General features: G+C 45.2%; 1 protein-coding gene across 2 annotated transcripts in view; it reads left to right on the top strand.

Annotated features, from left to right (window-relative positions):
• Positions 1-24,835, top strand: part of SFI1 (SFI1 centrin binding protein) — an 82,565-nt gene that overhangs the window by 34,726 nt on the left and 23,004 nt on the right. For both annotated transcript variants that reach the window (XM_088477896.1, XM_088477895.1), the window contains exons 9-18: positions 130-286; positions 8,409-8,570; positions 13,356-13,426; positions 13,523-13,615; positions 14,230-14,327; positions 14,413-14,479; positions 14,637-14,767; positions 20,219-20,300; positions 22,229-22,407; positions 24,722-24,797. In XM_088477896.1, coding sequence (XP_088334022.1) covers positions 130-286; positions 8,409-8,570; positions 13,356-13,426; positions 13,523-13,615; positions 14,230-14,327; positions 14,413-14,479; positions 14,637-14,767; positions 20,219-20,300; positions 22,229-22,407; positions 24,722-24,797 — 1,116 coding nt within the window. The remainder of the gene's footprint in view (positions 1-129; positions 287-8,408; positions 8,571-13,355; positions 13,427-13,522; positions 13,616-14,229; positions 14,328-14,412; positions 14,480-14,636; positions 14,768-20,218; positions 20,301-22,228; positions 22,408-24,721; positions 24,798-24,835) is intronic.

The following is a 24,835-nucleotide window of genomic DNA, read 5'->3' as shown; positions in this document are numbered from 1 at the left end:
AGTGACAGGCCTCCTATCATACACTAGCAGTGTTGTCGAAATGTTTATTCTGTACTCTTCTGTCAATGCCCTCTTCCATTTCTCTCGCACCTTTCTCCATCTGCCCTGTTTGTGGTATGCCATGTGAAGGCCTGGCTTCAGTGGAGCACATTGTACCTTCATTCTGAGGAAGAGAAGCAGAGAGACAGGAGGGCAGTAATGCACCACCAGCACTGCAAACTGCAGGCTGCAATGCGGGCCTGGCTACTTTATTTACATTATCGGCGGCACAAGAGGCAGCAGCATGGTAAGAGCATTTCATGTATGTGTGCAAAATTTACAGGTGTCTGACAACTGCATCCTGAACTTCCACTTCTTATTCTAATCCCCATGATGTGTAACATAGTAAATGAGGCTGAGGAAAAAAGCTCATTAAGATCCAATGAGCCATCAACTTCTCATTCTTATGTGTAATTAATGATCTTAATGAGCTCCAATGATGGCCACTGTTAAGTTGATTCAGAAGAAATGTAAATGCCTATTAATACCATTGCCAGTGTTGTCTTAAATAGGAGGGCATTTGTTGTAAAATGGCCATACAATTCTTCCTTGACTGACATTGTATCTTGTGCCTAAACTTTAGTTATGTTGCATTTTTTACCTACTAAAAAGAAGCAACATTTCTTCTTCATGGTCCATAGGGCTCCACAGGGGAGACCTTGGGGGGATGTAGGTGGTGGTTGAAGACCGGGCACCACGCAATTAAAGCTTTCAGCTCCCAGGATGCATCGGTCCATCCCCCTATACCCCGCCCCCGAGCCAGAGGCACCTCAGTTTCGCAGGTGCCTGGCCGGAGTCAGGTCACCATTATGCAGTGGGCTGCTTAGGCAGCTCAAATTGTTTTTATTAATTTTTTGTTAGTACTTCTTACTGAGCGTGCAGCAGCAGACTGTCCACAGGATGCCTGCGCTGCCGCTCCGCCACACCTCTGGGCGCCGCAACACCAGCTACGGCTGGGGATTTCGATGGGCATACGGGGTCCTCGCTAGCCAGCGTCGCAGATGGACCCAGACTGCAGCCCGGACACAAGGGGACAGGTAAGGCGGGTCATCGCTTGCGGTGACCCGCGGATTGACAGTCTTAACTCCGGTCTCAAGGGGTCAGACCGGAGACGCTGAGAGTGAATACAGGCTTTGTCCACAGTGATCCACTAGACCACCTGGGTACATATGGAGTGACAATCCAGCATCCCGGTGGTTAAAAATCAGCATGGGGAGGACAGCTTTCACCAGTAAAGCGGCCCCTCAGCTCAGGGCGCCATTCCTCTGAGGTCTCGCTTCCCTGAACTGCTCTCCTCCTCTGACCACACCCCCTCAGAGTTCTCCGGCAGCCATTTTCTCCAGGCTCAGCCACAGCTCTCTCAGAGAAACGCTGGGTCCGGTCCCCCTACATACCTCTCCCTGGAGTCAGGTTATGTAGCGCTATAGCCTACCAGATGTTGAGTCTCTGACCACAGAATCTGTGCAGTTGATTGTAGTGCCATTCTGTGGTTATATTGTATTTCTGCATTGTGTCTGACTTATTCTAGTACTGCCTGTCTGTTTATTTCTCTATACTCTAAGGCCCTCATTCAGAGCCGTACGCTCTGAGCAGAGCACACGCTCTGAATGAGGGCCGCCCTCCATAAAAATGGAGCGTCCTCCTGGACGCTCGTATAGCTGTGGGTCACCACCCACAGCCTATACGAGCGTGCAGTTTGATGGCCGCGATGGTCTTGACCATCGCGACCATCGAAACTGCGAGCCGGAGCCTGCGGTTGAGGTTTTCAACCGCAAGCTCCGGAGTGATTTTGGCTCTATCAGAGCCAAAATCACTCCCACTGACATCACTAGTGATGTCAGTGGGCCGGCTTCTGACGGGAGGCGTTCCCGTGGGAACGCCCCCGTCAGGGAGGCACGCCCCCGGCACGCCCACCAAAGGGGGCGTGCTGTCAATCAACATCGACAGCACTCCCCCTTTGATCAGACACAACGAGCGAAGGACTTTCCTTCGCTCGTCGCGTCTGGCGCATGCGCACGACGGAGCTCCCTCCGTCGTGCGCATGCTCAGTGCAGAATATCGACCCACTTGCGAGCGGACAGCCGCTCGCGAGTGGGTCTGAATCAGGGCCTAAGTAAATACTTTACCTTTTTTTTTCTTACTTTGTCCTAACATACAGGTGTATTCAGGGTTTTTTCCTGTGCTTCACATCTCTACAACAAATGTATTTGTGAGGGTTGTCACATACAGTTGGTTACTGCATTGTGCCATATTTAGCTTGCCCAAGCATAAGACAGGATCAGTATATTACATTCCTACTTGTATTCTACATACCTAGTGGTTGCATAATACCCAGTGCCATATTGTGTGCTATACTACTCTACAGCTATGTCTAGCAAAGGCAAGAGTAGCAAGCAAGCATCTGCACCCATACTGCTATTATGCAAATTATGTGCTGCAGGCTAAGTGTGGATTATTTGGATGGGTTATGTACTAAGTGTTATACTCCACCAGGCCCATCAGACCTTCCAGCTCCTGCACAAGAGCCCCCCTGGGCTTCCTTTTCTCAGGTGCTGGCTACTATTGAGAACCGCCTAGCGGTACCGGCTCTAATTCCTCCTATGGGGTTGCCACAACAGGCTGTAATTCCCCCCCTGGGATTGCCACAACAGGTTCAGGCTATACCGGTACCTCCTGTGCCCCCTCCATGGGTAGATGTACTCTTTAGCTCAGTACAGAGTCTGGTGGCTACCTTTACAGCCTTTCAATCTATGTTGCAAGGTGAGAAGCCCCTACCCAGTAAAACTTTTAAGCGTCCTGTGTTATCCTCACAGTCCACGCAGCTCTCCGATTCTGACATGTCATCTGAGGAGGCAGAAGATGCTGATCTCTCTAACACTGACTCCCCTCCGGGCGGATGCAGATTCCAAGAAGGGCCTAGAAGTATTACCTTACAATGGAGAGATCTTGTTTGGCCCAGGTGTTGACAAGATTGTAACCACATTGGCGGCATCAAAAACTGCATTTCTGCTTTCAGTGACTTCTACTACAAAGCCTCGGACTACATCTTTTAGGTCTTTTCGTCCTCAAGGAAAGCCTAAAGGTCAGCCCTTTCCTAGGCAGTCGGCTTCCACTAGGGCCGCCAAGCCCAGGACCAAGCAGGCCTGGACCACCAGACGTCCTGCTTCAAAATCCGAGGACAAGCCCTCAGCCTGACGGGACCGGCCTCCACATTGGAGACCCCAGAATAGGAAGCCGACTTCTTCAGTTTGCCCAGTGCTAGTGTCAGACCACCACGGATGCTTGGGTAAGAGAAGTGGTCTCTCACGGGTACGCCCTCTCATTTTTATGATGGCCACCCTACCAGTTTTTCTTGGTGGCTACAGACATCTCATCTAACCAAGGGTCGCCCCTTTTGGATCCCGGACTAGGTACTCCTAACAACAGATGCCAGTCTCTGAGGCTGGGGCGCAGTGACTGGCCAACACTCCTTCCAGGGCCGTTGGACATCGGTTGAATCAAGCCTGCAAATCAACATATTGGGACTTTGAGCTATCTACAGGGCCCTCAAACTGGCCCAGGACATACTTCAGGGAAAACCTGTACAGGTACAGTCCGACAATGCCACAACAGTGGCTTACATCAACCATCAAGGAGGCACTCTAAGTCGGGCAGCAATGTCAGAAGTGTCACGAATTATGACATGGGCCGAGGGTCACCTCCCCGGTCATCTCTGCGGTGTTCATTCCAGGAGTTCTCAATTGGGAAGCAGACTTCCTCAGCCGTCACGACGTGCATACCGGGGAATGGTCTCTTCACCCAGAGGTTTTTCAACTCCTAGTGAACAGTTGGGGCCTACCAACACAATCACAAACTGCCGGTGTACAGGTTCAGAACAAGGGATGCTGAGGCAACCTTCATAGAAGCATTGTCAGTGAAGTGGACATTCCAGTTTGCATACCTATTCCCTCCAGTCTCCCTTCTTCCTCGAGTTCTTTGGAAGTTCAAACAAAACGGAGGCACGGTCCTGCTGGTGGCTCCAGCTTGGCCCAAATGTCATTGGTACTCAGATCTTCAGAGTCTATCCATCGACACTCCGTTCCTGCTGCCTCAATGTCCGGACCTGTTGTCTCAGCGTCCTTTCCTTTACCTGGACCTGGGTCGTCTGACTTTAACAGCGTGGCTCTTGAGACATCCCTCCTAAGGTCCAAAGGATTCTCTAGCTCTGTGGTCAAAACTATGCCCAGAGCGCGTAAGCAAGCCTCTGCTCAGATCTACTACAGAATGTGGCATACATATTACCAATGGTGTCGTTCCAGAAGCTACGACCCTCAAGTGTTTAGGATTTCCAGAGTCCTAGCCTTCCTTCAAGCTGGATTGGACCTTGGACACCGCCTGGCCTCACTGAAAGTGCATGTCTCTGCTCTATCCATTTGGTTGCAGCGTAGACTTGCTACACTAATGGATGTCCTCACATTCCTCCAGGGTGTCCTGCAAATACAACCTCCCTTTGTCCCTCCAGTGATTCCATGGGATTTGTCACTAGTTTTTCGTGCTTTCCAGGGTCCTCCATTTGAACCCCTGGAATCTGTGGAACTTGAGTGTCTCACAACGAAGACTCTCTTCTTTTTTTTTTTTTTTTCTTCTGGCTATGGCGTCCGCCAGAAGGGTGTCAGATTTAGGTGTGCTTTCCTGTCGCTCCCTATTTCTGATATTCCATCAGGACAGGGTTGTGCTTCGGACTCGCTCTGGTTTCCTTCCAAAAGTTGTTACTCGTTTCCACATTAATGAGGAATTGTAGTCCCGGCTTTTCACTCACCAGACCTATCGGCAGGTGAGGTCTCCTTGGATGTGGTCCGTGCCCTCAGGATCTACGTGGACCATACCAGTTCTCTTCAGAATTCGTGCCCTTGGATTTCACAAGAAGGGATGGCCAGCCAACAAATAGACATTGACTAGATGGCTTCGCATGACTATTTCACAGGTTTACATGCAGACAGGCCTTCCTGTACCGGCTACTGTTACTGCTTGTTCTACTCGATCTGTGGGTCCCTCGCGGGCAGCTCGCCGTGGCGCCTCAGCTGAACAGCTTTGGAAGGCGGCCACGTAGTCCCCTGTCCATACCTTTTTCTGAGGTTCTATGCCTTCAATACATTCACCTCTCAGGATGCTTCGTTTGGACTCCGGATTCTCCTCTCAGTGCAGGAGCGTCCCCACCCTTGAATAACTGCTTTGGGACATCCCCAAGGTGTCCTTGTGGAGCCCTATGGACCCTGAAGAAGAAAATGCGTTATGGTAAAACTGACCTTTGTTAACTTTTTTTTCTTCGAAGTCCACAGGGCACCCGCACTGATACACCTGGCTACACATGGGCTATGTTTCCGGTCACCGGTTTCCCGCTTCCATCTACGTGAGAGTGCGATTCTTGAGTGTACCAGTCTTCCTTCTCTCTTCTCCTCCTCTGGCCTTTGGCTTGTCACGAACTGAGGTGCCTTTGGCTCGGGGGTGGGGTATAGAGCTGTACTAAACAGTACTAGCATAAGTCACATACAATGCAGAAATACAATATAACTGCAGAATGGCACTACAATCAACTGCACAGATTCTGTGGTCAGTGACTCAACATCTGGCAGGCTATAGTGCTACATAACCTGACTCCAGGGAGAGGTATGTAGGGGGACCGGACCCAGCGTTTCTCTGAGAGAGCTGTGGCTGAGCCTGGAGAAAATGGCTGCTGGAGAACTCTGAGGGGGTGTGGTCAGAGGAGGAGAGCAGTTCAGGGAAGCGAGACCTCAGCGGAATGGCGCCCTGAGCTGAGGGGCCGCTTTACTGGTGAAAGCTGACTTCCCCATGCTGATTTTTAACCACCGGGATGCTGGATTGTCGCTCCATATGTACCCTGGTGGTCTAGTGGATCACTGTGGACAAAGCCTGCTACTCACTCTCAGCGCCTCTGGTCTGTCCCCTGAGACCGGAGGTAAGACTGCCAAAACGCGGGTCACCGCGAGCAATGACCCGCCTTACCTGTCCCTTTGTGTATGGGCTGCAGTCTGGGTCAATCCGCGAGGCCGGCTAGCGAGGACCCCGTATGCCCTTCGAAATGCCCAGCCGTAGCTGGTGTTGCGGCGCCCGGAGGTGTGACGGAGCGGCAGCGCAGGCATCCTGTGGACAGTCTGCTGCTGCACGCTCAGTAAGAAGTACTAACAAAAAATAAATAAAAGCAATTTGGGATGCCTAAGCAGCCCACTGCATAATGGTGACCCGACTCCGGCCAGGCACCTGCGAAACTGAGGTACCTCTGACTCGGGGGTGGGATATAGGGGGATGGACCGATGCATCCTGGGAGCTGAAAGCTTTAACTGTGTGGTGCCTGGTCCTCAACCACCACCTACATCCCCCAAGGTATCCCTGTGGACCCGATGGACTTTGAGGAAAGAGAGTTAACAAAGGTAAGTTTTACCATAACTCTCAGTTTCTGTTTTACTTATCAATCAAGTAACTTCTCAGTGTCCAAATATAACCGAAAATCAGCAATATTAGGAGAGGGGGCAGCATGGTGATGTAGTGGTTAGCATTACTGCCCGAGAGCAGTGAGGACTTAAGTTCAACAATCACGGTCCTATCTATGTGGAATTTGTATGTTCTACCCATTTTTACATGGCTTTCCTCCAGGTACTCTGGTTTACTCCCACACTCCAAAAACATACTCATAGGATTTTTACCTGACAACAAAAATCAACCCTAGTGTGTGTACATGATGTGGTAGGGAATGTAGATTGTAAGCTTGTAATGACAGTTGGGGGGGCAATTCAATTATCCACAATAACCCGTGTTATTTGGGTGTCAACATTTTTTCCACCTTATTTAGTTAGTTGCCCAGTTAACTTGCGCTAATTCTGCATAGGAGTTTTTTTTGGGGGGGGCCCCATCAGCAGGTGAAAAGTTGGTGAAATCACTATTTTAGGTAAAAATATTGGGACTTAGGGCCTGATTCAGACCCACGCGCGAGCGGCTGTCCGCTCGCAAGTGGGTCGATGGTGTGCACTGAGCATGCGCACGACGGAGGGAGCTCCGTCGTGCGCATGCGCGAGACGCGACGAGCGAAGGACTTTCCTTCGCTCGTTGTGTCTGATCAAAGGGGGCGTGCTGTCGATGTTGATTGACAGCATGCCCCCTTTGGTGGGAGTGCCGGGGGCGTGCCTCCCAGACGGGGGCGTTCCCAAGGGAACGCCTACCGTCAGAAGCCGGCCCACTGACATCACTAGTGATGTCAGTGGGAGTGATTTTGGCTATGATAGAGCCAAAATCACTCCAGGGCTTGTGGTCGAAAAACCCGACCACAGGCTTCTGGTCGCACTGGCGATGCTCGCAATGGTCAAGACCATCGCGACCATCATCCTGCACGCTCGTATGTGCTGTGGGTGGTGACCCACAGCTATACGAGCGTCCAGGAGGACGCTCCATTTTTATGGAGGACGCCCTCATTCAGAGAGAGCGCTCTGCTCAGAGCGTCCGGCTTTGAATGAGGGCCTTGGTTCAGAACCACTGGTACACCCTCCCTAGTGATTAATAATGGCATGTCATTATTGGGGTGAAATTCTGTGAAGTGCAGAATAATGGGTTAAAAGATGAGGGACAGGTATATGGGGGTGCTGTATGGATTGGGCAGGTGGTAGTTACAGGTGTTTTCTAACACTTCTTTAACAGTGGTTTAAAATGACAAAAATAAACTGACGGGCTCCCCTAATTCTACTTCAGCATTTCATTTGTTGAAAAAGACTTAAGGTGCCCATCCACTAGCAGACATGAAAACGACTGCACGATTACAACATTGTAACAGTCTGTGATGAGCCTGCACTGAACGAGCAGTCGTTCAGTGCAGACTCATCAATCATCTGCAAACATACTCAACCTGACGTTGACCAGCATGTTTGCACGATGATAGATGTCTAAACAACCAGCGGGCACGCGCATCGCTTGTCGTTTTAGACATTTTTGTAAACTATTTGCAAACGATTTATGAACGATCGTTATCGTTCAATCGCTCAACTAAATCGTCTAGTGGATGGGCACCTTTACTTTCTATGTTATTGAAAAATGCTTATAACAGACATTTGACACACTTGGTAAGTGACTGTAAGGGGCGATAGGTGCGTTAAGTTAACATGTATATGTTAACTTAACGTTTTATCATTGCTAATTGAATTTCCCCCTTTGTCTGTTATTATCTATCTCTTCAAAATTATCCCCTATATCTCTTGCACTTTGATAACCGAGAAATCCCATTAACCTTTTTTTTTTTTTTTTTAAACGGCTAAAATATTATAATAATTCAATCCCATGGAATGTGTTTTGATGTTAGCCTGTAATATTATATCTATGTTCTACAGCGTTGGCTTTGTGCTTCTATCGTGAACATATCACACAGAGATATTTAGCAATGTGGTTCCATGTGTTGGAGACAGTCAGGAGCTTGCAAGCAGTGCAGGAACACTGTGACGCTCTGGCACGCCGATGTGTTCTGCGAAGAGCTTTTACCCATTGGATGCATTGTATCTTTGTGGTTTTGGTTTTCATCTGTGTATGGTAAAGGTAGCTATATACTTTAATAGTCTATATCAGTGGTTCCCAAACTTTTTGAATCACGGCGCCCTAGAGTATCAGCATTGTTTTCACGGCACCCCTAAGCCAATAGTTTGTTATTGAGAAGTTCAGGAAAAAAATGTTGTGCAGTAGTAAAGTGAAGTAAATTGTGCTACCTGTCATCCTTGGGGACAGGTTTGCGCTTTTGTTTGTCCACATATTTACATTCACCATAAAGAATTTGATTTCGTGCTGGACCACCAACCTGAGGCACCCTTGCAAGTGTCCCGAGGCACCACAGGGTGCCGCAGCGCACAGTTTGGGAACCACTGGTCTATATAAATGTGTAACATAATACATGTCAACACTGTCTTTATTGCCCCTTTGTATGGTGGGAATATATTGCTTTAGAATTTTCAGTAAACTGTATAATCTCACTTACCTCATGGTTTCGATGCAGATAGCACTTTTTCAATTGTATCTCAAGGAATGGCTAATGCTGGGTACACATGAAACGATGTGTACCCAGCAGGACATTGTGAGCAGCGGGACCTGGCAGGGGTCCCGGCATTGGCAAGTGCATACACACTTCGCTATGCCGGGAGTGTTACCGCCACAGCAGTAACGCCCGTCTGACCTGCATGCGATATCGCTGACGACACGCGGGAGTGCATCGTCAGCGGCATAGCGGGTACACACTGCCTGATGTGGACGATATGTCCAGTGGATACAGACAGCAGCATCCCGGTGGGTCAAAATCCCAACAGCTGAAGGTAAGTACCCTACCCTCCCCTCTCTCCCCCCTAACCCTAACCTTTCCCCCCCTAAATAATATACATTACTAAATACAAGAGATGGTAAATACATTGAGGGGGGAATTCAATTTGCCACAGTAATTTACCACGTGCTAATTGATACCCAGGGGCTATCCAATTAGCCTCAAAGTCAGCCCGCAGCACTGCACTAATGTGTACTTCTTTTTGGGTTTGAGCAGACTGAAAAGATATACGCGATAATTAGCCTGTTATGGTTTAATACCTAGGTCCGGAGAATTTTCCCAGTTTCTGTGTGTTAACGTCCTATAACAGATAATTTATTGGGCAAGAGAAAAGGCTATAATTGAATAGCCCCAAGCATTAAAGCCTGAGGCTAACACTTTTTTCTCCCGCGTTTAAAGTTATCAAAGTTTTATGACCACCAGGCAATGTTATGCAAAGTATCTGTTCTGCAGATAATGCTGACGTAGGATGTCTGAATCTATATAAGAACGCAAAGACGACTATGCAGAGACTAATGAAGTGCATCACTCATGAGATAATGGGTAAACTACGCGATCTGGCGGACTACTGCAGCAGTGCCAGCATTAGAACTATGTCTGCGTTGGTGAAATGTTTGATGGTAGAAGTTACTAAAGTGTACACAGAATGGACCAGAAGACAAAAAACTCTGTTTGAGCGCAAGGCATGTGGCCATAAATGGCTACTGGATGCTCAAGTGGAGCGGGCAGCCTTGTTCTGTACCACATACAGACAACACTGCATCAAATTCCGGATAATCTCAATCGGACCAATTCAGGTGGCCTCTCAAAGACCAGTATGCCTCACGTTACATCGGTTGCCTCCGCCAGACTGAAGAGTAGTGACGATGTAAGCAGGACCCATGGTTTTATGCTGTTGTGTCCATATCCTGGGCAACTCTGTTTACCCTTTAACAACTGCTGCTCTCAAACAATTCAGCAATTTTACTAATGCTTGGACCACTGCAGCGAGCGCTAACAATTATTCCAAGGTTCAAAGTCCATTAGATTGCGTAGTTTACCAGTTATTCAGGAGTGATGCACTTCATTAGTTTCTGCATATCTTCCATTATTCTACAGACTCAGACATCCTATATTAGCATTATATGCGGAATAAAAACAAAAGTTCTGAGAATGGAAATGATCAATTTAATAAAAGCAATATATAACCATGTACTCCGTTTTTCAAAACATTTGGTCAAAAAAGCGCGACTGTGAAATAATATTATTCCAAGTGGACTTTACCATGACCACAGCCATTCATAAAAGGCTTCTTACTTACTATAAGTTGCAACTCAGACTACTACAAATTGTTATTTCTGCTACTTTGTTGCCTTATCAACATTTATCCACTGAGGACATATACTGATTTGGATTGGTCTTGTATAGAGGATTGTTTCAATTATACAGTATTGTGAGATGTGCAAACATACTCACCGCTCCATTTCATTTATTTATACTAATTATTCTTTATTATTGTGTTTATTTATGTGATTATATGACCTTTCCGAATACACCGTGATTTTATTTTATTGAATGGTTATATATTGCTTTTATTAAATTGGTAATTTCCATTCTGTTTGCGCACTTATGGTTTACTCAGGTGGGGTCAGCTCCCCCTCACTAGAGAGCAGCATCTTGATTTTTTTTTTTTTAATACAGCTTTGTAGTGCCTGGTTATATTTTCCTTTCTATTTATATGCAGAATAGCTACTTTGCATAAAATCGCATGGTTTGCCAAACTAGTCTAGTCTAGTCTAGTCTAAAAGTTTTTAGTCTAGTCTAAAGTTTGACCTTGGCATTTATTTATGTTCATCGTGAAAGAACGACTTTAATCTAAGTTTAGATTAGTATCACTTGGTCGCAGTATATTTCAACCAATAAATACCTTTCTAACCTTTGATGATCCTGTAAGGACTTCAGTCAATTAACATTGACCTCGACAACCATTCTAGTACCATTACACAGGGCCCTCCTAGATTTTCTAGTAGAATAAATACTGCTTCAACTTTTAAAGTAAGCTTATGAGGTGGCTTTTCTCCAGGAGCAAGGCATTTAAGAGATGCAACTTGGTAGTTATTTTCCTTAGACATTTTTTAGGATGATTATACACCTAAATAAATATATGGATATATTTGATGGACCAACTTCTATCCAAGGGGATCCAATGAGCAGTATTACGGATCCAAGTCATCTAAGTACCATGTAGTGAGACATTTCTCGCCTCCATACCTGTCTCCATATCCAGAACTGGGAGGGACATACCAGCCTTCTTAGTTTTGCAGTGGGATTTCACATTCACAGCTTCAGTTTTGACACCGCACCAAGGATATTCACCACAGTTATGGTGGTAATCACAGCTCTTTTGAAGTCAATACCATAACTTGATGACCTTCCAAGAAAATATTGAGTACTACCTCTCTTTTCCTGATCTATTTGCAGATGGCAGGGTAATCAAAAGTCTATTCATATCCCAGCCTAATAATATTTTGGAGTCATTTTGATCAGAGGAGAAGTTTCTGGCCATTCAGAAACAGATGAGAGCTCTGTTATCTTTCTCACACAAGTTTTAGTCCTTTGCAAGAAGCTAATCTGTGCAGTTTACATGCTCCTATTCTCTGACGTTTCAAAACAAAATTTTAGCCAGGTGGTAATTGTCCAACCCTCAATTGGCAACAAAGATCCGCAAACTGTTGCCATGGACTCATCAGTCTTTGCTATGGTGGTTAGAGAGTCAAAATCTCAGAGTCACTTCTTTCTATCTGGGACTGGGCCATCATGACCACACATGCCATCTTGCAGGCTTAGGAAGTGGTGATGCTGAACCAAGAAGAGATAACTTATGCATAAACATTCTTGAACTCTGATGCTAAAAGCTCTGCTGTAAGCTCAATTCCCCTTAAGGGACACACCAATTCATATTCCATAAGGCAATGCCTTTAATAATGGAGGAAGTGAAGAATACCTGTTGGATGTTGTAAGAGTCTTGAGGATTTATGTTGACTAATTCTGTTCCTTGCATAGGACAGATAGCACCATTCTACTTTATGACGCACACGAGAGGATTGCTGGTGACATAGACACATAATGCTGTAGCCAGAGTTTGCTAAGGGAACACCAGTTTCTTATAACATTATAGCCCATTCTACCTGATCATTGAGTGCCTCCTGGGCAGCCCAAAATGGAGTCTCAGTTGAGCAGTTGCCAGGCTGCAACCATGTCCCTCGTCCATACAAATTGTACAGGTCTAATGTCTTTATATCCATAGATGACACCTTTGGGCTAAACACTTTGCGTGCAGCTGTCTCTCAGCGTACACTCCATTAGGGGCAGCTTTGGGACATCACCAAAATTTACAGTGTCCCCCCCCCAAATAGAGAAATCAATTTAACGGGAAGAACAAAAATCCTCTCTTCTCATTGTTCCTGATTCTGTTTTGGGAAAACTTTTCTGTTCTTGTTTGGTTAACTCTGTCCTTTCTTATGGGCTTTGTTAAACAGAAACTGAGAAGCTATTGGTGTTGGCGGAGGGGGTAAAGTAGGTTAGTAACTAATATTTAAAACAAGTTTGCAGTTTAGGATTAGTGCCGCCTTCAGCACCAACGTACCCTATACCCCAAGGTCACCAGTGTTTAGAATCTGGAAGATGGATTTAACAGTGTAAAAGTTCTCCTGTATATTGCAAAAAAGAAACCCTATTCATCCAGCCAAAATAGGTTATAATAACATGTTTTACAACATTCTAACATGTTTCATGTGTTTATTATGTTATACCTGAATATTATTGAAAGTACTGTCCTTCTGTTTCTCTAAATTTGGTCAGTCATGGACATCTTTTGGCAACAACACCTAAGCTGGAAGACTGCTTACATTTGAGTTCCCACCGCATTAATGTTATATACAGTATGTTAAAGATATAGAGTATGCATAGAATTGTATGTTCCTTAACGTTGTCACAGATATGCATTTTTGCTCTGAAAAAGCCAGCTTACAGAAAGTGGCCCAGGACCATTACAAATTCCACCTCATGGTATGATTTTCCTTTATTTTGTTTTATTTGTTTTTATTTTTTATTGTTCAAACTACTGAGTGTAATGATGGTACCTGATTATTTGTGTTATTGCAGAAGATTGGTTGTCGTGCTTTAAAGCTGAATGTATACTTTGTACATGCTTTACAACAAAGAAGGGTGCAGGCTGCTAATCATTACAACTCTGCGGTGAGTAAAAAACAATCACTTTGATTTAAGCATCAAAATTCCTCCCAGTCCCTACCCCTTTCTTATCATCTTCAATTTACTTTCTGTATTTTACTGTTGTTCTCTGCCTTTCCATGATTAGTGCTGTGGAGTGTACTTCCTGTACATAAACTCAACATAGGCGGTTGGTCATTGATTTAGTCCTTACGGAAACATCTCCCTGTTGTCAACTTTTCATCATGTATGCCTCTCTGAGGCTGATTCAATGATATGCAATGCTGGTGATGTGCTTCTGGAACGGCATGGTCATGCTTGTAATGGTGGCACATTGCAACTGCAATAATTTTTACCTTGCATCCCTAACATCACTCATTTAACTCTCACTCCCATAGGGGGCACAGTAAAATGAGCGATATTATCATTAGGCCTTATGTAATATCTTTTCTACTGGGTCTATATGTTTATGAACTCATACATGTAACTTTGCAATGTATTATATGTACATTGCTTCAATAAAAATATATTTAAAATAAATAAAAAATAAGCGATATTTCTCTGCCGTAATTCATTGATGTGCGCAGCCGCACGTTGTGGTTAATTTAATTGCCCCCTCTGGGTCTGTGCCCTCTTTGCAGTTGTTGCTCAGGTTCTGGACTGTCTGGCAATTTCGCATGGAGCAAAAGGAAGAAGGAAGACTTGTGTCTCTTACTGTGGCAGCACATTCTTACTACAGGTACAAAGGTTCTCAGTGGTGTGTTTCCATATTCTATATGCATGATTGTAATCTTACATGACTACAGCATATAATTCTGTTCCAGGTCATTGGTGCTGCAAAAGTACTTCAGAATATGGATACAGGACAAGCAGCAGCGTAAAATGAAAAAGGTACTTGAACTACTGAAAGCAAGGTTTTATATAAAGAAATGTCTCTTAATGCTGCAGAATTGTAGATTTACTTCTTTGAATACTAAGGGGGGAATATGAATGAAACTAATTTGTTTCAAGATGTCTAGATTAGTACTCCAATAAGTTTTCATCGCAGATGCTGAGTACAGCTGCAGAACGTCACTATGTCAAGTACCTGGTGCCTCGCAGCTTCCAAACATGGAGAACACGCACATGTATACAACAGAAGAACAGAGAAATGGAAGATCAAGCCACATACTTTCACAGGTATACAGAAGAGCTCATTCACACAAGTATATTTTTATTTTTTAGTATTACCTCTGTAATGCACATGGAAGTCAGAAATATTGCCGTTGTAAGAATCATTGATCTTTGATGAATAGCAGGTGTCATCTAACAGACACTAATCCTGAATATATTTAAAAATAAATAAATGAAAACATTTACTAAAAATAAAAGTCTTACATGTGAACAAGCCTTTATGAATCCAGACATCTATTATCAAGTGAGGGTGTCAGATCTGTATATAAGATGTGTAACAGAAGTGTCATAAATAATCACTGTGTAAAAGGAATAGATGTTTGTTCATTTCAGACCACAGGTTTACATAAGTATTATTTCCCCTATCGTCTCATCTGAGGGACACTGCAGACTGTAGGTTCTGAGGGTCTGTCCCTCTGGCCGCAGCCCACTCCTGACCCTGGCAGTGGGTCACCATGCACTTTCGGGGGTGCTCTCTGGACCATGATTTTCAGTTGGGCTGCCTATTCTAAAGTTCGGGCTATACATGCTAAACCCGGCTGTAATTGCCACGCATGCAAGCCTGTTGTTGCCGTATTTCAGATCGGCCACCACAGTCTACAGCGATAGCGCTGGATGGCCAATGTGGCGCTGATCCACAGTGAGTATACCAGAGTCTGTAATTCTGGTTCCCAGGCAGGGTTATTGTGGAAAGCTCAGCTTTGTGCTGGCTCATGCATTTCACCTTTTACTTAAAGGTGCCATTTTTACAATGGCAGATGCCATCTTTCAAGCAATTCCCAGGGTGGAAGTCTGGGCCTAACTTCAGATCCCTCAAGCAGGCGGCATTACCTTTTCTAGGTCAGTCCTGGAATTCCAAGCGTAGGTGCCTGTATGCTCCTGTTCCTGGGACATCTAGTTCAGGTATGCATGGACTTCTGGGTTTGGGGTATCCTGTCTCAAGAATATGTCCTGGATGTACTGGGTCCTCGTCTGTGCTGTTTTTTTTTAACCCCTCTTCCACGGAACTAGATCAAACGGACTGCCTTGCTGCAGGCGGTGCGCTCTCTCCTGCCCTCAGGCGAGGTGGTTTCGGTTTCTGCACACCAACAGGGGCTGGGGTTTTACTCCAATCTTTAGAAACAGGACTGGTCTTTTTGTCATATTCCAACACTTAAATGGCTATACCCTCATCTAAAGATCCAAAAGTTCAAGGTGGAATCGTTGCACTCCATCACCGCTTCCATTGAAGGAGGAAAATTCCACACATCACTCAATATCAAGGGTGCCTATTTGCACATTTCCGTCTCGGAATGGCATCACAAGGTTCTTCGGTTCGCCTTTGGGTTCCATCACTTACAATTGAGGGCCCTGCCCTTTAGACTTTCTACAGCACCCAGAGGGTCTGATTCAGAGCCGGACGCTCTGACCAGAGCGCTCGCTCTGAATCAGTGCCCTCCTACCTGAAAATGGAGCGGCCTCCTGGCCGCTCGCATAGCTGTGGGTGACCACCCACAGTATATGCGAGCAGCCAAAAAGATGGTTGCGATGGTCAAGACGCCCCTGGCATGCCCACTAAAGGGGGCGTGCTGTCAGTTACCATCGACAGCACGCCCCCTTTGGTACGAGACCCGGAGCGACAGCCTGGCTGTCGCTGTCCGGGTCTCGCGCATGCGCACGACGGAGCTACCTCCGTCGTGCGCATGTGCATTGGGGTAACATCGACAAGCTTGCGAGCGTCCTGCACTCGCGAGTGGGTCTGATTGACCCCCAGAGTGTTACCAATGTCATGGCACCCATGATCGCCCTGTTGATTCACAAGGGGATAACTGTCGTTCTTTACTTGGATGACTTGTTGATCAATGTGTCTTTACGGAAACTTCTCAGCCGTCATCTGCGGGTGGTGTTATCAACCTTGGCAGAATATGGTTGGATTCTCAATTTTACTAGATCCATCTTGGTTCTGGCTCAGAGGATGGTCTTCTTGGGGTTACTGTTCGACACAACCTGTCGGTGAGTCTTTCTTCCATAGGACAAAATTCTGGCACTTCAATCTTTGCTTCTGTCTCCTGCATCGAGTGTTCAGCCTGCAGTGTATGCAGTCTCTGGGGAAGTTTGTAGCCACCTTCGAAGCAGTCCCCTTTGCTTGCTTCCACTCTAGGGTTCTGCACGGCCGTATCCCGCGGCATTGGTGGAATGTGGACCTATGCCTGAACAGGCAGTTGTTTCTCTGTCACTTCTAGCCCGCCAGTCCTTGGTTTGCTGGCTTCACTCCCCCATCCTGTCTGTAGGTAGTCAGTTCTCAATCTGGGTTTGGATCTTTGTTACGACAGACTTCAGTCTCTTGGGCAGGAGTCTGGTCCAAGGAGAAGGACGCCCTTTCCATCAATGTGCTGGTACGGGTAGTCCGGAATGTACTGCTGCAGGCTCAATGGTTCCTGCGAGGCAAGCCTGTCTGTGTCCAGTTGGACAATGCCACGGCAGTGGTATATATCAACTGGCAGGGTAGGACCGGGTGTTGAGGCCATAGCTGAGACCGCCTGACTCATGCAGTGGGCAGAGAAGTTTGTTTCCGTCCATTTTTGCCATCTTCATTCCGGGGGTGGACAATTGGGGAGCTGACTTCTTTAACCGGGACAATATTCATCCAGGTGAGTGGGCATTACACCATGACACTTTCAACCTGATTGTAGAGAGCTGAGGTCTACTGGACATCAGCCTCATGGAATCCAAACTGAACAAGAAGTTGCCTTGTTACAGTGTGCAGACCAGAGATCCTCAGGCGGCCTTAGTGGACAATCTCTTCACCCGATGGTCCTTTTATCTACGTTAACTGTTCCCGCCCTCCTTCCGCATGTGCTTTGCTATATCTAGAAAGAACAGGCACACATTCTCCTTATTGCACCAGATTGGTCATGGCTGGTGTGGTATTTGGACAGTCTGGCTTTGGACAGTTTGTGTCTGCTCCTGCTGGAGGACGATCTTCTCACTCGAAGACTGTGCCTGACCTGGTTTGCCTTGGCTGGCTTTGTCAGTATAGCACTTGAGAACAGCATTTTAAGGTCTAAAAGGTTTTCTGTGGTGTCACCAGGACTATGCTTCAGGCTCGTAGGCCGGCCATGGCCTCCATTTACTACCATGTGTGGAAAGCTCACATTGGATGGTGTGAGCACCGGGGTGTATCAGCTTCTCCGTTTCACTTGCTGCATCTCCTTTCCTTTTTACATGTCGAGTTGTCTCCGAATCTCTCCGCCTTTCCTCGTTACAGGGTCAAGATTCTTATCTTATCAGTCCTGTTTCAGAAACGTATGGCTTCTCTTCTGGACGTTCAGGTGTTTATGCAAGGGCTGCTGCATGTACAGCCACCATATGTTCCGCCTCTTCTACCTTGGGACTTCAATTTGGTCTTTAAAGTGCTTCAGCCAGCTCCATTTGAGCCTCTGTAGTTGGTTGATATGCGGTGGCTTACTTGGAAAATAACATCTGCTCAGCGTGTCTCAGAGTTGGCAGCACTGTCAGCCAGTTCTCCTCAATTATTATTTCACTCTGACCGGCTGGCGCTCTGTACTCTGCTGTCTTTTAAACCTAAGGTAGTTTCCCGCTTTCATCTGATTCAGAAGATTGTTTTACTGACTTTTCGTCCTTGTGATTCTGATAGGCCGCTCCGCTTCCTGGATGTTGTCCTGGAATTGTGGATTTATGAGGGCTGCAGTTTGGAAGTCAGACTGTCTCTTGGTCCTCTATTACGCTCTTTGAGGCTGTCCTGCATTCAAGCAATTTGTAGCTCTCTTGATTACTTCTATTATTAAGCAGGCTTATATTGCTTTGGGCAAGTCTGTGCCTGACCCTGTCTCGGCGTATTCTATTCGGGACGTTAGTGCTCCTTGGGTGGTTTGGCAGGGTGTCTCGGTCGAGCAGCTGTACAAAGCAACCACTTGGTACTCTGTGCACACCTTCACTACATTTTATCTCTTCCATAAATATGTGAGATTTGGTCGTAAAGTTATGCTCTCAGCCTGGCCTGTGCGTGACACCCCCCCCCTCCCCCCTTCCTCTTTCTTGAGGCTTGTTTTGGGAAGTACCTCCCTGGTTGTTTGTCTGTAGTGTCCCCCAGATGGACTACCTTCCTATTTTTATCAAACTAATGATATTCCTAGAGTGTAATTTAAACTTTCCCAGTGCTACACTGAGACACTGCAAGAAAACCGTGTTAACGAATAATAATGTTGTCCAGAACAAAAAATATATTTGTAAATTGGAGCTTTTTTGTTTTGTTTTTTAAAGAATGCTGACATATTAGCCTGAGTTTTCTTACTGCGGCACTGCTTACATATTGATGGGCATTTATTTCTTGCTAAAGTTAATCTGATGCTGATAGTCCCAGACAGGATGAAAGCAAATGCACTTATATGTACACATGCTGACACAATTTAAAAAGTTGGCTTTGTGTCCATTTTATTCCTGCAACATTTAAAGGTGTTGATTCTTGAAAATATACAATTGAGCTCTATGAGATCACTAATAAGCATATACAGACGTGTCCTCCTACATCTATCCTCAATACACCACACGACATGCTGCCAAGTTCCGTGCAACTCTGCTAGCGGCGGGCGTCTATTTTTTTTGCTGAAAGTGCATCTAAAGATGCATACACATGTAACGATTTTGTAGCCAACGATTTTCTGTCAGATTTCCCTTGAAAAAGTGAACGATTTTTTGAAGTGTAAACGAGTTTTACAGCGATGAACGAAAAATGTTCCTTCCCTTAATGAAAATCGTTATGTTGGACAGTCTGAAATAAACTACAAACGGTAGCGCGCTTGAACGATTTTCGTTCATCGTTATAACTCAGAAACTGAACGATGTTTTGAACGATAAAGACGTCGTTATAGTTAAATCGTTCAAAAAATTGTTACGTGTGTGCGCACCTTTAGTCGCGATGTGACTTTGAAGCTCCAGGAGACTGCTGATTAGTTTGATATGTAACACCTGTATATCTGCTACTGAGTCTGTAAATGGAACTTTGTATGGAAAAAGCTGCAGGCGCTGCATAGTAGCACTTTGTCTGCTGATTCATAGGCTCAGTCGCACAAATATAAAAGTGTTGCATATCAAGTTAATCAGTACAATCTCCTGGTGCATCCTAGTCGCATTCCATTGCAGCTTAGACGCATTTTCAGTAAACAAAGACGTGAAAGATACTCCCGTTGCTGTCAGTTTCACGGGACCTGGCACGCCTAGAGCGGCTCTTTGGTGCGACTGAAGCAAAGATGTGCAAGGACCATACTGCAGAATTTGAATGAGCTAATAAATGCTCTTTAAAAGCAAGGACAAAAGTAAAAGGCTTTAATCTGTGATATTTTTTTTTTACACTAGCATTGCATTTGAATTGCCATGTATAGGTCTTTTGTCTCTATGTACCATGCGCATAATAGCTAAGTGTTTAATTCACTATCATTTTATTTTACTGTTCACTAGGTGTTGTGTTCAGAAACGAGTTCTCGTCACCTGGTACATGAAACTGACCCGCCAACGGGAAATTCGCTTAACAGAGAGAATAGTGAGTTCTGCTTATGTCAGGCTAGAGTACGTACACACTGGAGTTTGTTTTGCATTTTTTTATGCATATATAGAGTAATGCCTTTGTATAGAGTTTGGTATGCATTTTGTATGAACTTTAAGGTAAATACCTTGTGTAAACATTTCTTAACTGCATTTTAATTACTTTGCACAATGTGTTCCTACTGAGATAAATGTAAATTTTCAACTGTGTGTTAGACACCCTGAAATCGATCAAAAGCATGAAAAGAATGCAGCACAACACCAGTGTGTTGGCATAAGGATTTTTAATGTCTTAGCTATTTCTTTTTCAGTCATGGAAACTGGAGGAACCATGGGATATAGCTGGAGCTGGACGAGCCTGGGCACTAAATATTTAACTATTGGGACAGCCCAGACTCCTTTCCCCCTATACCTGCACCCTTTTTTTTAGTGGCAAAAAGTTGCTGGGCACATTTACTTTTCAGCTTCTCTTGCAGCTGGCATTTTTTATTTATTTGTTTTTATTTAATTTTAGTATGCTGGCTCAAGGCGGGGCTGCTGCTAGACAGCGATCCGATCAGCCGCCGGTTATAGTCCCTGGCTCCGACGGGCAGAGCACCCTCACCACCGACAGCTGCTCTGCCCAAGCAGACTCACCGGATAATGTGGCCACAAACATTATCTGGTGAGTCATGTCAAATTCTGCATTGCTCCTCTGAGTGTTGGAGCCACCAGAAGGGGTCAGCCCAGCGAGAGCCCGTTCTTTGCTCCCTCACTAGAGCCACCAGGGAAAATATTACGAAGGTGGTTGAATAGTAAGGTAACAAGACCTCTCACATGTGTAATGTCCTTTTTCATTCTAATTCCTGCCAGGCCAGAGCAGGTTGTCCACTGGTTCTCCTCACGACTATAAGACTGTTCCTCATCAGTCATTCTGTCACAACATCAGTTGTAAGATGGCAGAAACATGGTCAAACTATGAGGTGTGTAGTGTGGTCAAATTTCTGCATCTAAAGGGCACATCAGCAGCTGATATTCACTGCCCACTTGTCAATGTCGATGTGTACAGAGATAACGTCATGTCACAGAAACAGGTTTGGGTTTGGTGTACTGCCTTTGATAACAGCAGGACAGACGTTCAAGATGAGCAGCGATCCAGCCGGCCAAACATGTCCACCACAGATGACAATTTGTGCCTTATTAAAGGTCGGATTCACGAGGACGAATGCATTTGAGTAGGTGATATTGCTGACAAACTGAACATCTCAGTGGGTGCTGTGCACAATATCGTTCATGAGCAACTTGGGTGCAGGAAAAAGTGTTCACTCTGGGTATTGAAGCAACTCACAGTAGTTCACAAAACCAGTAGTACAGGATTGTTTCTCATGTACTTAACGCGGTACCATGAGGCGGGAGTGCAGTCCCTGCAGTGTATTATTACAGTCGGAGACGAAGCAAGCATCCTTGAAATGGAAACACGCATCGTCCCCACCTTCAAAGATATTCTAAACAACTCCATCAGCAAAGATAGTCATGGTGACAATGTTTTGGGACCCAAAGCGTGTGCTTCTTGTTGTTTTAACCACCAAGGGCAGTACTGTTTTCTTGTCTGTAATCACTTAAGCAATGTTCTCTGGTTCCTTCCCCTATACTGTGTATTGCTAGAGACAATTAGAACAGATTCCTTGGGATCACATGCCCTTCTGTGCTGTATTGAAATTATGCATGGGTCTGGCCATTGTAACAACATAGAGCTTCCAAACACTGCCTTGAAGCTGTATTCTCAAGGAAGCAACTGATGATCCCTGCAAAAGCGCTGTCCTTCCCAGTAAGGATTTGTCAGGCAGTAGATTATGTAACTGATAACCTAAAAAATTTTGTTACTTACTCTATGGATAACCATTACTTCACCATTTACAGCTCATTGGCATTTTCCTGTAATTCTAGGCTATCCTGCACTGCAACTGGCAGCTGTTGGGGACATACTGGGGCACATGGAAAAATAGTCTGGCAGCTCTACATGCTGAACGTGAGATGGACATACTGGCTTCTGAGCACTGCCGGAGACAGCACTTATTTCATATGTTGTACACCTGGAGAGAAAATGTTCAAGAAATAAAAACAGAGTAAGAAAAACGGGTTCAGTACTGCTGAGAACTTTAAAAGCCAGGGAATGTTCTCCTGCTAGCTTTTGAAACATTTCGGCTGTAGAAACTGCTGACCTACAGCTACCAGATCGGTGCTTTGATCATACCTCCCACCATTGCCCGAGTCTAAATTGGGATGGGGAGCAGGACTGCGTCATAGGGGGCATCACCACATCTCCAAGTAGAAAGATTTTTTTTATGCTGCACAGAGTGCACTGCTGTCTATAGCATTGGAATACCTCCAAATCCCTGCCTGTGCTGTGTAGATCACTGGAATACCTCCCAACCCCTGCCACTGCTGTCTACAGCACTGGAATACCTCCCAACCCCTGCCACTGCTGTGTACAGCACTGGAATACCTCCCAACCCCTGCCACTGCTGTCTACAGCACTGGAATACCTTCAAACCCCTGCCACTGCTGTCTACAGCACTGGAATACCTCCCAACCCCTGCTTGTTGGTGTCCATGGAATCACTAAAATTTAGGAAGTATGCTTTGCTTGCCTGATGGTCTTATAGAAAGAATCCTATTCGTAGTTTGTTGAGTTACTGTGTGGCTTCTAATTTACTGCAGAACATGTAGATGTTTTATGAATAAAGCCTAATAATATGGGACTAAGACTATATTCTGCTATAATACACATAAAAAGCTGTCCCATGATATTATGCTATATAGGGCCGTATTCAATTAGAAGCGAAAAGTCCGTTTCAGCGATACTTTTTCGCTGATGACGTCATTTCCGCCGGTTTCAACTTATCTTCGTATTCAATTCCAAATACTTTTTTTCTAGGCGGAAAGTCAATGCAATGGACCCGGCGAAAAAGTTTCACCTATGAATAGCAGTTGGAAAAAAGTGCTGAATTGGGGTTTTGGGGTGCAAACGTGGGAAAACCACCCAGCACCCTTTGGACAGTCCCCCAAAGGTAAACTGTGTCAACAAATGTAAAAAAAAATAATTAAGAACATACCAAAAGAGTATTTTCATTTTGGGGGTGAAAAAAACAAAAGTGGGGGTACAAAGTTAAAAACTAGCGAAATAGACTCCAGGGGGGTCCCCAAGTATGCCCCAGGTGTTTTTATGATTGCACGTGGTTGCGGCAGAGGGATTTTTCAAGTTTTTTAAATCTTCACATTAGCAACTTCAAAATATGGTAGTACCCATTTTCATGTACCCCAAATTTGATGGGACTAGTTATTTTCTCCCTAAAAAACTCCAAAATGTATCACCACTACTTAAAACACGCAAAAGAGCACCTATTGAGACCATTTAAAGTGGCCAAATACCTTCAGCAGGGCTATTCGGGGGTATTCAGAGTGATCCCCCATGTCATTGCATCTTTTGGGGGGTGTCAGGCTGATTTCCCCAAAACTGACAGAACTTTTCGCCTATATTTAAGTTTTGCCGGGTCCCGTTTTCGCTGATTTGGAATTGAATATGGGGATAAGAGGGGACGAGCGTGATACTTTTTCGCACCAAAAACCGGCGATGACGGTGAAAAGTCCGGCAACTGACTTTTCGCATCTAATTGAACACAGGCCATAGTGTTTTATTCACTTTATGCTGCTCTGTTACTATACATACTACTTAAGAGCAATGTTGGCTTTGCCTGTACATGTTCTAATTACACCAATGATGCTGAGTGTGTCATGGATGCGGCGGGGACAAGTCTGCCACAGCTCAGACTTACTAAAGGACATTGCTGTGGCGTAGTGCAGTTCTTTGACTACTGCTTGTACAAAGTTGTCTAATTGCTGTATTTTACAGCATCGTTCATTTACTAGTTAAAGGACCACTAACCATAAAATATATGTTGACTTCTATAAAACAGCTGCTATTAACATTAACAAATATAGATGTGTGTTCCATAGCAGAATGCCAGATGTTTTACATTTGTCTGTCCAGAGCTATAGTTCATATACTAGTCCCTGTCTGCTAAAGTGGGCTGATGGCAGTATTTTGCAATGGGATTGCGAACAGGGAGCTTGCTGCATGTAGGAGACTGTACGTTCCCATATAGAATGTTTCGGATGTGCATATGCTATTAGCTTAGTACCCATGGTGCATACCACATAGGAATAGACAAGCACTAGACAGCTGAAGACTTTAGAATAGTGGAATGCAGCGGGTTTCAGCATACTTGCTATTCCATTCCTTTTAACAATACTGCTAAAAACCTACAGCAAAACTAAAGAAAATAAATAACAATTTAGCCATTGAAGAGACAGACGGTTTTGTCTCCAGTGCAGTGACTAAATGCTGCTCGTCATAATAGTGTCCTTGTTTCTGTATCAGGAGAGCCAGAGAGTTGGCAGCTATGCGTCATCACCAGCAGCTCTGTGTGAAGAAATCCTGGCAGCAGTGGAAATTGGTGAGGCCATTTCATTCTGTTCTCTGTACTCTTCAAAA

The sequence above is a fragment of the Taudactylus pleione genome, unplaced genomic scaffold, assembly GCF_031769625.1.
Source record: "Taudactylus pleione unplaced genomic scaffold, aTauple2 ptg000205l, whole genome shotgun sequence".
Classification (NCBI taxonomy): Eukaryota; Metazoa; Chordata; class Amphibia; order Anura; family Myobatrachidae; genus Taudactylus; species Taudactylus pleione.
The sequence above is the reverse complement of the archived record's forward strand: the minus strand, read 5'-3'. Positions and strand labels throughout refer to the sequence as shown.